The following is a 13,683-nucleotide window of genomic DNA, read 5'->3' as shown; positions in this document are numbered from 1 at the left end:
TTGAGGATAGGAATAGGGTAATACGCATAGTATTTGTTCCTAGCGGTGACTACGTTGTAATTCCTTCTTATTAAGCACAATGCCACTGTGGTAAAAGGCAAGTGGTAAAAAGTATAAACAATAGCTAGATGCAATAAACTTTAAAGTTTTTTTTTTTTCTTTTATTTCGTAGCTATGGGCATTATGGTATAATGTGGTGTTTTACAGAGCAATATTGGTATATGATAGGTTTTAAGATTAGGTGTTGGGATAGATGTTAGGGTTAGGGGTAACATTTTGAATCAGAATTCTGGAAAAGGTTTTAGATTATGGTTTGGTTACATAATAAGGAATTAAAATGATTAGAGTTTATTGCTTATTTAGTCATTTTGTTAGGCATAAAGGTTTTAAATTAGGGTTAAGGGTTAGACATTAGATTTCATTGAGATTAGGGTTAAGGATTAGGAATATTGTTGAGAGTTAGCTAGGAGCGGCTGTTAAGATTAAGGTTTGGGAGTGTGGTAGGGTTATGTTCCAAGAGTCAATAACCTGAATATTTATGTGCACAAATTAATCATGTGTCAAAATAGTTCTGTCCCCATTAATCACATGTACATACTACTAAAGTCCAAAACTCTAGATCCCCAACAAACTGCAAAAAATGTCTAAAATAGGTTTTCTGAACATAACAAAGACAATAAAATACATTTCAATGCACCATTTTATTGTTTCTTGTATCTTGCACAGATGATTTGTACAATTGCTCCAGTAATTAGGAGTTGCTAAAACACAGAAATGTCTGCTGCTGGAAGATTGATAATTAACATTTTGTAAGATCAACAGATGCATTGACAACACATCAGCCGCTGCTTTAATACTTCTGTTCCTGCCACACGATGCCTGGATATTTTATTAAAAGCTAGAAAATGATCTGGCTAATTTACACTTTGAGAATTGTAGTCTGTTAATCACAAGCTTGTTATGTTACTCTGCCAATTAACCTCCCTAATTCATCAATAGATAGCGTTAACAAAATAAGCAAAAATACACATTCCTAAATGTTGCTATAGAAATGGTACTGCTTCATTAACTCATATGGCTATCCATATGTGAAAAGGTTAGAGACATTGAAACTTAAGTATACTTTCCTAACGATAAAATATAATTTTAAATGTTAATACAGAATGTTATTGCAAAGTGGAATATAATTTGTTATGGTAAGGGTATTTTATCAAATTATCAGGCTAGTCTATTAATGTAATATGTGTAATGCCTTCCTAATTAGTTGATGGTTTAATACTATACAACAGTGGTATAATATGTAAAACTGTGTTGCATGGCTATGGACAGTGGTTCCCTACCCAGTCTTCAAATTGCACCAATATTCCAGGATTTGGACATTTTTTAATTCTGTTTCCTATGGGGATACCGACAAAACCGAAACCATTGGTCTTGGCCCTCCTGGAAGACTTGGTTGGGAACAACTGCTTTAGGATGTATGTCTGGCAATGGACTAGAATATTCATATTAGCAAACAAAGCATGTTTTAAGTAAATTTTACAAAAAAATTAAATAAATTTGGTATTGCATTCTATACAGGGAATTGAGGCTGCTATTGCAACCTAAAATAAGTCTGGTACGTGCTTGAGGTCTCCATCTCTCCTACCCTCCTCCCTTCCTCCTCCACCTGACTCCATCGCCGTTGTCCCTCGGCGCAGGGTCAGGCTCCGCCCACGCTCCACCCACGCTCCTCCCCTGCCAACGTCCTTTTTCGAGGGAGACCTAATGCGCATGCGCGGCAATAGTCACACGCGCGCATTAGATCTCACCATAGGAAAGCATTATTCAATACTTTTCTATTGGGATTCCAGTGGCATAGGAGATCCTCGTGCATAGTGCGAGGACGTCCAGCATTGTTTAGACTACCAAAAGTCGTCTAAGAAGCCAGAAGTCCCTCTAGTGGCTGTCTTCTAGACAGGCACTAGATGAGGACTTAACCCTCAGAGGTAATTATTGCAGTTTATACAAACTGCAATAATTACACTTGCAGGGTTAAAGATGATGGGAGTTGGCACCCAGACCACTTCAATGGGCTGAAGTGGTCTAGGTACCTACAGCGTCCCTTTAATCCATGAAGCTTCCTGTATAGTGTAGAAGGGGAAATCTATCATTTACTGTCCCTCTGTGCTCTGGTAATGGGTGCTAAAAATCAGGAGATGTTAACTGTTTCATTTTGTGATGATTTTTTTTTTATTTGGGATGAGTTAGGATGGATGGAGCAAACCTATAATATTGATGTTGGTGGTAGAAATGGGTTAACCATGACTTGAGGCAATACATTTGTCACAACAAAGGAATAATTTAAGTATCTCAGTTAAATAGGGTGAACTTGTAATGACACTAATGGTAACTCAAAGTCACCCTTAACTCTAAGTTTGGGTAATTGGGTAATCTTCTGTAACCCATGTCAGCATCAGGTACAGCTGTGTACCAAATTTTGCAACCACGCCTGTCATGTTAAATGCTACAACAATGAAAACATTCTCTTTTCATGCCAGCAACATTTTAACTCTGTTTTAATGCATATAGTATTTTAAATTCATTTTGTATGTTTGAGATTGTGTGCTGTACCCACAGATAGCTGAGACAATATATTACTGTGACCAGATTTTGGGGTTCAAACAAATCAACTATATTAAAGCTAATCCTACTGAACCTTGGTCTATAAAATGTATGACATACACTCTTTTGTATATTAAGTAAATTTCTATTTCAGCAACTGAAAGTTAAAAGTAAATCTTTTCCATGTGGTATGTTTTAACTTCCCGTCCTTCATGTCTAAGCAATGTGAGAAACGTAAAAATTAATGAGCAATGCAGGTATAGAACGCAAATTCGCCCCTGACGAAGGTGCATCATAGAAAGCACCGAAACGCGCGTCGGGCTCAAAGCTTTTCCTTTCCTTTTCCACTTGGGCTACCTATCACTATGTGCAGGCAACCAACATCCTAAGTATGGTTCTGCACATAGAGTCACTTTAAATTTTCCTTTCTCTTCTCTATACCTCCTAACTGGTCACTACCTCTATGTCTAGATAGATTCTGACATTGCAAGGTTTGGGACATCATTTTGACTGTCAGCTGCATACTATCTAGAGGTTACAACTGTTTAGTGGATTAGCCAATGCACCATCATTTCAAGGTGCACTACCCACTTTCTACAGGTACCCCAATTACAAGAATTTTAACAACCAAGCAGCCACTTGTTCCAATCAGCCGGCTTTTGGACATTGCTGACCATTGTGAAATATGATGTGGATTTATAGGCAATAAACCCTTATTACGCCATCATTATTCACACAGCACACTCCATAAATCAGGCAATTTTTTCTCTAGTGACCAGTCTCCTAGGGACCAACCTCACAAGCTCAGAGCGACTAGACTTGACCAAATAGAGTTAATTAAAGTCTTTAGTCAGTCGTCTCATTGAAGCATAGTGAGTCAATACTTTCCACTAGGTAACCTGGAGGTAAGCCATTTAGGCTAAGATTGCACTTCACCAGAGTGTCTCTCTTCACATTTCATAGCCAATCCCTATTGACATACAGTTTATTGGTACACCATTGATACATCTATTTGCATTATTAATCTACATTATATTCCAGTTCTTACTCAGAGTGGTTGGTTTTTCCAACTCTCTGAGTACATTTACTTATAGAACGCAAATAGTATGATATGTTCATTTATTGCAGTAATACAATTTTATACAGATAAACATCTCTGCTATATTTAACAGAAAGTTCTGAACATCGGACAGGCATTAGCAACATTCCATAAGTGCGCACTCTTGCACACAATGGGTAGTGTTTCTGTTACGCATAAACAATTAATATATAATTAATCCAAAAAATATATCAAACTGCACGTGGCCATCTGTAATCATAAAAATGCACAGGTGTCATCAATTTATATGATCTTTTTATTGCATGTTTTCCATAGTAGTAAAAAAATGCTCTTGAAAGTATGATAGTATGTTATCCTCAATTAGATACTAAATCAGCCTTCCTGGCTTCCCTAGAGCTATGCTAAAGTTTCTCTTTGTCTTTGATGCCATGAGCAATAAAGCATTATTTTTCTCCACTAAATGACTGGAAATGACGTATTGCTGTACATCAGATATTGGGCTGCCACTTTCCATCACATTGGACCAAAGGCATCATAGTACGCCTTTCATGCACAAGGAGAGCTCTCTTGGCAGGACAGAATGTTTAGAACAAGGCAGATTTTGAACATGGTTTTATTTTAAATACATGTGACACAACACAGTATGAGAATTTAAAAAGGAATATTGAAATATTGTGGAATCTGTTGCCCAACAATGTGATGTGCAGAGCCACACACTATACAGAGACACAGGCTGGAGGACCGAAAAAAATTGACACATATAACCTTACATGCTCTTGAGGTGTTCTAAAAAAAAAAAAACACATTGCAGTTTAAGCTGCCATCGGGACACTTCAATGGATTTGCTAGTTATTTAATTTCAATATGGCATGATCACGGAACTTAGATAACTGTGTTTTATGTTTTTTTAGTAGTCTTCTCCACTATGTCGAGGACTTATAGCAGAAAAAAATAAAATTACACCAGCCATGAAATGTACCCATTCCTCATTGCCAGGTAATGCACATATACTACTAGAGCACCTCATAGCTCTCTCACCTTATTGACCTATACTGCCACTGTTATGGACCTAGTTTATGTCCTGCAAACACTGTACAGATGCAGTTGACCAATATTTAGCCTGGAATAGTATATGTGGAACTGCACTAACTCCCACAAATCTGAGCCAGGATGCTTGCTGAGCCGGAATCAAACACCAGATTTCCAAACATTAGTAAAATAATAGGGGTCTAGGCACTCCTTGGTTCAAGACAGGCACTTTATTGAGAACCACAACAGCAACGTTTTGACCCCAAAAGGTCTTTGTCAAGCTTGACAAAGACCTTTTGGAGTCGAAACGTTGCTGATGTGGTTCTCAATAAAGTGCCTGTCTTGAACCAATATTTAGCCTGGTCATCTTAAGTCTTTCCTCTCCGGCTGACATTTTGCTAGCCTCTGTCAAGCACTCTAGCTCACCCATGCTCTGAGGCTGCTGCCACTCTTTTGCTGGTTCCCAGTTTGCATGCAGAAGGCTCCTGCTAAATTTAGAGAAACATTGGCTTGAAGAAGAATAAGAACGCGACATCCTATGAACAGCAAATGCTTCCTTTGACATGGCAACTTTTCAGTAAGTACTGTCATCTGGTTTGGTCACAAATTGCCTAGATGCCATGGTCAAGATCCCAGTATCTGCAGTGTTGTTTGTATACTATGTATTACCTATTGTTAGATCTTTTTTGTTCTGACAACAGCCACTGCTGGCATTAATCTGAATTAAAAAAAACATAACCAGGCTTTATTTACATAAATGACTACGATTATAAAAGGAGTACATTAATCAATCCTAAATTAAAATTTACAATGCAGAAGACTAAAATTAAAATAATCATTTGCTGGACCTGTATCAGAACAAGATCTTCATATCCATAAAATCACAACCAGTAAACTTTGAATTTGGGTGAGGTCTCAGTTACCTGGATAACAATGAAGCAATCCTTTACAAAGAAGAATTTGAGAAATGAAGTCGTGCTAACACTCGGGTTTCATGGGCCACATTCCTGAAAGATTCCTCATTTTGAGGTCTCACTAGCGTGTTTGTGTGTATTCGTGTGCGCTTTTGAAGCAAATAAAATCTGAGTTTCATTAAATTTATGATTGGGTCAGAGGCTTTAAGGCATGTTGTAATTAAAACGTTGAGCAACATCGCATGCTCTACCATTAACAAATGTGTTTTCACTTTTATTAAAACATGTGTATTTCCAGAAAACAGATGGAAATATTTAACTTTGAATGTGTTCTCTGAGCAAAGCTACCATCGCCTTAAAGCCTGTAGCTAGCTTTTACTAGCTTTACTGAAAAGAAAGTCACACAGAAAGACATTCACAGGGTTTACGCTCTCAAGTGTGAATTGTTGAGAATTTAAAGTGAATGCTTTTAGTTTTTGTGTGTTGGTTTCTATATAAACTAATAGTAACTGTTCTCAGTATTCCAGAATACTAGAGCAGACACAACTTAAATTAACACCAGAAACAGGTAATGCTTTGGTGTTTCAGAATTCTAAATAATAATTTTTAAATAATGTTATTTATTTTGCTTTGTTGTAAAGTGGTAAGAAAACAGGTGCCCTTCTTTCTCAGAGAACACAGAGAATACTTAATTGATTGTTTTAAGTATAGTCCTATTTGGGACGATTATAAATATAAAAGAACACTGTAGGCACAATAAGAACTTTATCTAATTTCTCCCTCCATGTCCTAGCCTTCAAAATGCTCTATTTTAGTAACTTCAAGCCACTCCTTCATCTGGGACTTTTAATTCCTAGCTCCCTTTCACATGTATACTGGGACATAATACGCACATGCACAGTGTCGTTCATGGCTTGTCATAGAGAATTATTGCATGAAATTATCTCCTAGGGCAAGATTTTCACTGGTGGATTGCGGCAAGTGCCAACCATGTCCTCTATGAGAAGCACTGAATTAGACCGTCTTCCTGGAGGCTCTGCCTACAGATTGACATCTTTCTAGGACAAGCAGGCAGCAGTGCATAGAGAGTGCTGGAAAAAAATAAGTAAAATATTTTTCTTAGATTTTACACTGCACATGGGTGGTGGGGTGAAACTACCTAGGGACAGGTAGACTACAATGTTAGGAATACAGGTTTCTATTCCTATCACTACAGTGTTTCTTTACAGAGGTGGAAATTGCAGAGCTGGGTTAATAGAAAGATTGATGAGTTTGGAAATGATCTGTTTATACTAGATGTATAGACAATTGCTTTCATACATATATATAGGTATGTATATATATATACCTACCATTGCAGATCCAACTCGACTAATTTTGATAGGATTTCCTCGTCCAGAAAGATCTAGTTGAGCTTTGTCCATTATATAAAGGCAAGCATCAAGGACCCGTTCTTCAAACTGGAAGAAATGATCACAGTGTTAATAAAACAAATTAGCAATGATTGATGCAGTATATCTTAAAGCGGCACTGTCATACCGAACTTATGTTTTCCCAATCGCTTCCTCTTCTCTCCCCCTCTCAGGATATGTTCTTCATTTTTTTCTAACTGCTCTAGTCTTCATTAAAACATAAGACAAAGTAGGGACTACTTTGTCTTATGTATTATTCCTACGCTTGTCCAGCTTTGACCCACTTCCTGTGGTCAAAGAAATGTTCCCACAATACTCATCCTTTCCTCTGTGATCTTGCAGTGCTTCCTTTAACTATTCCCCAACACCCTGTCATTTGGTCAGGACACCGGTGCACCTGTGCATGAGAATAGTTTCTCCATTCATGTTAGGAGGACCTTCGGTACTTTCTGTTTCGATCGGAATTTCATTTGAATGAATGAAATGCTGATCCTGTCCTATCTTTCAGCTGCTTAGTAGATAGCTCCCTAATTTCCACGGTATCAGGGAGCTATCTACCAAAAATGGTCTTTCAGCCAAATTTACAAATACTAAGTAGAGCTAACTTAGTATTAGTAATTAAGGGAGATTAAAATCTCCCTTCTGCCCCTAGTCGGTATATATCTCGTGAGTAGGGGCATGTCTACTAAACAGCGAGCAGCCAGTGGCTGCTCACTGTTGTAAAAAAAAAAAAAAAGAACCCCCACTCCTATGCAAATAATTAACGGGGTGGTGGGGAAATAGGGGTCCCTCCTCCAGAGCCTCCACCCATGCCGTGCAAGTGGTGGCTATTAAACTAAACGGGGGACCTAGGGTCCCTCCCGGCTCCCACCTATGAGGGGCGGGTGTTGGTGCTAAGTAACAAAGGTGGGGACCTATTGTCTCCCCCCTAGCCCCCACCCATGAGCGTCGCGTTGGGGCCTACAGTAACAAAGGGGGAGGACCTATTGCCTCCCTCCAGCCCCCACCCATGAGTGCAGGGTGGGGGGCCAAAAGTAAAAAAAAAGGTGGGGGGACCTATTGTCTCCCCCCTGGCCCCTACCCATGAGTGGCGTGTGGGGTCCAAAAGTAACAAAAGGGGGAACCTATTGTTCCCCCCGAGCCCCACCCATGTGCAGCAGGTAGGGGCACTAAGTAACAAAAGGGAGGGGAAACCTATTGTCTCCCCCCCAAGCCCTCAACCATGAGTGGTGGGTGGGGGCCCTTAGTGACAAAAGGGGGGGCTAAATGTAAAAAACACAAGTGACTAGGGGTCCCCAAGCCCCGAGTCACCCCCTCCCTAATAAAATTAAACCCTACCTACAAAAAAACTAAATACCTGTAAATAAAAAAAAATCATACTTATCATTAGAGGTCTTCTTTTTCCCTAAACCTTCTTTTTCAGCCCCAAAAAAGGCCAAATAAAAAAGCCATAATACCTGTCGAACGTTAAAAAAAAAAAAAACCTGAGCGGAAAAAAAAACACAAGTCAAAAAAAGAAGAGGTCTTCGTTCGTTCATTTGAAATTTCTATTCATTCATTCGTCTTTCTGATTTATTTTTTATTTTTTTTAAAACAACTTTCTCACCCTCGTTAGTGGGCTGTAGTGATTATGGGGCTTGGAGTGTTCATTTTAGATGGTTGTATTGTAATTTGAGCTACACATCTTTTTGGGAATTGATCAATGGTATTATGGTTCAGAATGTGGATTTGAAGCTCAAAGCATTTATATAAATTATGATATTTGTACTTAAGAAGTGAGGGCTTAAACTTGACAGAGGAACTAAGAAAGCATAAATCTGAGATCTTATGTATAAATCTTGAAGATAAATGAAAGCTAATCATTAGGCACCAAGTTTTAAATGTAGAAAAAACTAAAATGAACCTCACCTGCCCATATTCCCAGCTTCTTGTCTTCATGTTGGTTATATCTCCATGAAAAACCACACCGACATCATCCATGACATACTCCTCTAACTCTTGCTCCTCATCCATGTACACTGCATCCTCTAGACATAATTAAAACAATTCTCCATAAATTAACGGTGAATAGCAATTTGACACGTGATATATTAATGTGAACATTTTAGCCAATCAGTGAGCTTATCTCTGTGTAGGTGATATGACATAATGATCAATTAATAGAAATTATTTTGAGTAGAAGGATTGGTGGATGATGGCTCCTTCCTTTTTATTAGATTTGCTGATGGTCAATAAGGAGGCTTATGAATATGAAATGAGGCCTCAGGATTTGATCTAGCCTGCATAAAAAAGACGACAAAAATCTCAGAATGTCCCTCCTAATGCACAAACCCAAACATGGAACACAAAACCAAAATTCTATCCTCAGAGGTCCTTTGTTATATTTTTGATTTCTTTAGTTGGCACTCATGATAATTTCCAAAGGCCCTCAACAGAAGACAAAGCAAGAAATTTGCTAGCTCGCTGTGATGAGTTCTCTACTTCTGAGACAGTGTTTAAAATGAACCTTGGCTATAAGGACAATGATAATGGTAGACTCCAATGCAAAACAAAGCTTTATTATAGTTTAATTAAGTTCCAACATTCCATTAACATTTACCACCATCAACAAGATTTTGTATCATGTCCTACCTTTGCACCAGGGGTTGAAGAGAATGTAAGTATCTGTCTCAGCGTTCCTATTTGTCCTCATAATGCCATGGGGTGTTAGTACAGCCACATACATTCTGAATTTCCCGATAATGCAGTCTGGTGCAGATAAAATGGTTAAGTTGACAGAGTTGTGTTCTTTGCGAGTGATTATTGCTCCCCATTTTCCTACTTCTAGTTTGTCCACTATTGGAATTGGTATATATGTGCCTTTGCTTTGCTGTGGATAGCGACCTGAAAATGAAAAATGGTTATAAACATTAGTAAATTAGAAAATAAAGACATGACTAGTGGTTAAAGAAGGCAGCTGCACTTATAGAGTCACAGGTTTTGGCTTGGCTTGGCTGTCACAAATAAAATTTGCCTTACCCAACAAAAACCCTATTTATATTGTGTTATTAAGTCATATTTTTAGTAAAATTTATTGAAAGAGTATTTTGTTTGTCGAAATTCTTGATTATCTTATCACAAAAAAATCCTTGTGTAGGTATGGGTATAGTAACACAGTTTCTTAACCCCTTAAGGACCAAACTTCTGGAGTAAAAGGGAATCATGACATGTCACACATGTCATATGTCCTTAAGGGGTTAAAAACCTGGCCTTTTTTGAGAAAAATGAAAAACCAAGAGTGCCATATTTAAATGATAAATTTATTGAAATATAATTGTAACCCTATGGTCCAAAACCAAGTCCAGGCTCCACGTAGAAGGAATATGGAGTCCCCATAGTGCGTCTTTACAAAGAATATAATAAAAAAAAGTCAACTAGCTTTAAAAAATATAAATCATTGTGACGTCAGTCTGCAAACATTCCTAGCTCCAAATGCTTATTTTTATCATTCAATAATGTCCTTCGGTTTATAATTCTTAGTGATTCAGAAGTGAAATTGTAGAAGTTGTAGTGAATCTCAGTGTTACCTTGATTAAATGGTACCACACTATCCTAATCTCAAAATCTATTTTTGTACGTGTTTACTAGCTAACAATGTACCATTTACCTCAAAATAAAACAAAACTAAGCAAAATATCTGAGGGAGTTCCCACCAGATTAAATATACATATCTTGCCAAGTTAAGTACACATTACTATAGTGTAGTATATATCTGTGATGTAATAAACTGGTAAATGGCAATACAAAAAAAAAAAAAAAAGCAACAAATATGTTTCCTTTATCACCGCTGGTGAACCATTACATTTTTGACTATTTACATACAATGGAGGGTGGGGAGGCACTTCAAGCACCATAACCACTGTATCATACTGTAGTATTATGGTGCTTGGAGTGTTCCTTTAAAGAGCCCAGTGTGATAATTAGGCTTTTGTTAAAGAATCCTGTGAGAGGAATATGAACTCTCAACTGAGATGGATAATAAAACTTCCAGGATAAGAATGACACATCTTTTGATTTAGGGTAGGGTCTTATTTTGGTGAACAAAAAGTCTTTAAAATTGCTGGTTGTGCTAAAGTCGTATTTATTATGTTTATTGTAACAACTAGTTTGTTGAATTTTCAACCATTAGCATATGTTCAGTAAGTCGCATGCTGCCTTACAAATAAAAAATTATTCCACTTCACCAGAACTAATAAAATAATATAAATATATAGTTACACAAATTGATAGATGTAAGTTCTTGGTTAAGCTTCTACAATAGAGGCAAAACACAGATAAGCATAAAAAGCATTAACCACAGATATGCGTAAAAATGTACACTTTTTTTGTAAAACCATACATATTATTGGGTCAAAAACTGACAAACTGTAAAATGAAAAGACAAAGAAAAAAACAACAAAAGAGACTGTAAAGGAGAGCTGTTTGCTAATTACCAGATTTTACTAATTTCATTACGTAAAGTCATGATTTTATTAAGGACACGGAGGCGAGTATTATGCTTTATTTTAACCATCATACAACATAGTAACCAATAGGAATGCTCCTTGCACTATAATATCCCATGTGACCTTAAGCCACTCCTCTTTCGTACTGCTGTCGACGAACATTCCAACTAGACAGAAGTAGACGACCAACTAGATGTGAAGAACAGCAACTCTGGGATAATTCAACAATGCAACTTGGAATTAAACTTGCACACATCCGTTCGAGAATGTGAGGGACTGATGTGGACTAATGTGAAACCAATTAGGAGGCTGTAAAGACAAAGAAATAAGTGGTGCAATATGTCCTTGTATATGTAATCCTATCCGCAGTGCGTCTAGTAACAGTGCAGTGTATCCAATTCTTCAACGTTAACATCAACAGAAATAGTTAAATTAGATGAATAACCACATTACTATGACGACTGTATATTTCTCGTGAAATTATATACCTATACCCCAGGGAGGGTGTAACATACCTGTGTCGAGTGGAATAATACCCGCCTTTGTGTCCTTAATTAAAACATGACTTTACGTCATGAAATTAGTAAAATCTGGTAATTTTATTATAAGGACACAGCGGCTTATATTTTGCTAATTCAAACCTGTGCAACCACCGTTGTGGAAAAATTAGGAACTGGACGAAAATAGAATTCCTGAAAAGTAGATTCCAGGGAACAATCAGCAGTACAGAGAAGGTACTCTAACTTGCAAACTAAGGAGAAAGCTTTTGATGCCATAGCGCCTCTAACAGAGTGTGCTCCGTATTTGGAAGTGTCGATGTCAGCCGACTTCATGATCCATTTGACCCAACGAGATAAGGTCACTGTAGAAACAGGTTGATATGGGCGTCAAAGGTCTAGAAACAAATCAGCATATGTAGGATCACGGATTGTAGGATCACGGATCCTCATATTCCTTGAGACAGGCCACTGGACATAGGTTAGCATTATGTGGAAAAGCTGGATAAACGACAGAGGTAATGGATGTCTTCGTACGCCTTGAGATGTCAAAGGAAACGCCATCTGGAGTAAAGGAACGTGACGAAATGTCCAGTGCACGAACGTCTGAGACACGTTTACAGGAGATGAGACAAAGCAACATAACTAACTTTGCCGTGAGTTACTTGAGCAAAAGGTCTTCATTTTGAGGCCAATTCTCAAAGAGTCGAAGGACAAGGCTCACATCCCATAATGAGGAAAATTTAGGACGTGGAAGACGTGCAAATTTTGGTGCCATGAAGGAGTCAACATACCAAGAGATGTTTATCTGCAGGAAATCCGTTCCAGCCCTGGTGGCCTGCCGATATGGCTGACGTATAGAGATTGATCGTTCGGTATGCTAGTCCGTGGTTGTAGCGAAAGTGACCTCACCACTGGTTTTTGGAGGGGACTACTTGCCAGCCTTTTACCATGTGACTATAGCCCCTTTAATTTATTGTGGTTGAGAGACCCTATTTGTGGCCATTGGGACTTTAAACAATGGTTCTTCGAACTCCCGAACAGTCGAAGTGGCCTCCATTCGGACAAAGATCAATGCCCTGGTTTTGGACAAACTTATCACATTTATAAAAATCTAAAGAATTTGTCAGAGATTATAAGTAGAATGCAAGCAATAGTAAAATTAAATAATGTTTCTCCAAAATCCATACTATCATCTCTTGAACAGAAGACAAAAGGGTTTTTACTAGACAATCCGAATATAAACTCTGTAACCTACACTAGGAAGTTAAAGATTGTTATACTCTCAATGCAACCAATATTTTTAGAAATATGTTTGCAGTAACTCTCTGGGGTTGGAACTTACCTCATTCATCAGTGTATTTTGTGCATTAGGAGAACGCACAATACTTTGATCAATAATGATGGATTTTAGAAGACCTGTTATACACTTCAGACTAAAAATAGTTCATATATGGCTCCCACACAAAGGCATCAATATAAATCATGTTAAATAAACAACCTGTGTACATAGGGGAAAGGGATCATTGTTTAAAAATAGGAAGGAAATATTTGATTGCAATGTGATATAGTGGGGCATTTTTGACAGACGGAACAACGTGCTCTAATATTATATTAGGAATTTACTGAGAGAGAAAACCATTTGATTTCATGTTGGAAATATACAGTTTGTACAGTTCTAAAGAA

The 13,683-nt window shown here is 37.7% G+C and overlaps 1 protein-coding gene across 1 annotated transcript in view; it reads right to left on the bottom strand.

The window, feature by feature from the left end:
* Positions 1-13,683, bottom strand: part of F13A1 (coagulation factor XIII A chain) — a 98,131-nt gene that overhangs the window by 59,973 nt on the left and 24,475 nt on the right. Inside the window, exons 4-6 of the mRNA XM_063451759.1 lie at positions 9,648-9,899; positions 8,925-9,043; positions 6,957-7,064 (exon numbers count right to left, since the gene is read on the bottom strand). Of these exons, the coding sequence (XP_063307829.1) occupies positions 6,957-7,064; positions 8,925-9,043; positions 9,648-9,899 (479 nt within the window). The remainder of the gene's footprint in view (positions 1-6,956; positions 7,065-8,924; positions 9,044-9,647; positions 9,900-13,683) is intronic.

Source organism: Pelobates fuscus, chromosome 4 (genome assembly GCF_036172605.1).
Source record: "Pelobates fuscus isolate aPelFus1 chromosome 4, aPelFus1.pri, whole genome shotgun sequence".
Taxonomy (NCBI): domain Eukaryota; kingdom Metazoa; phylum Chordata; class Amphibia; order Anura; family Pelobatidae; genus Pelobates; species Pelobates fuscus.
Note: the sequence above shows the minus strand (reverse complement) of the source record. Positions and strands in the feature narration are given on the sequence as shown.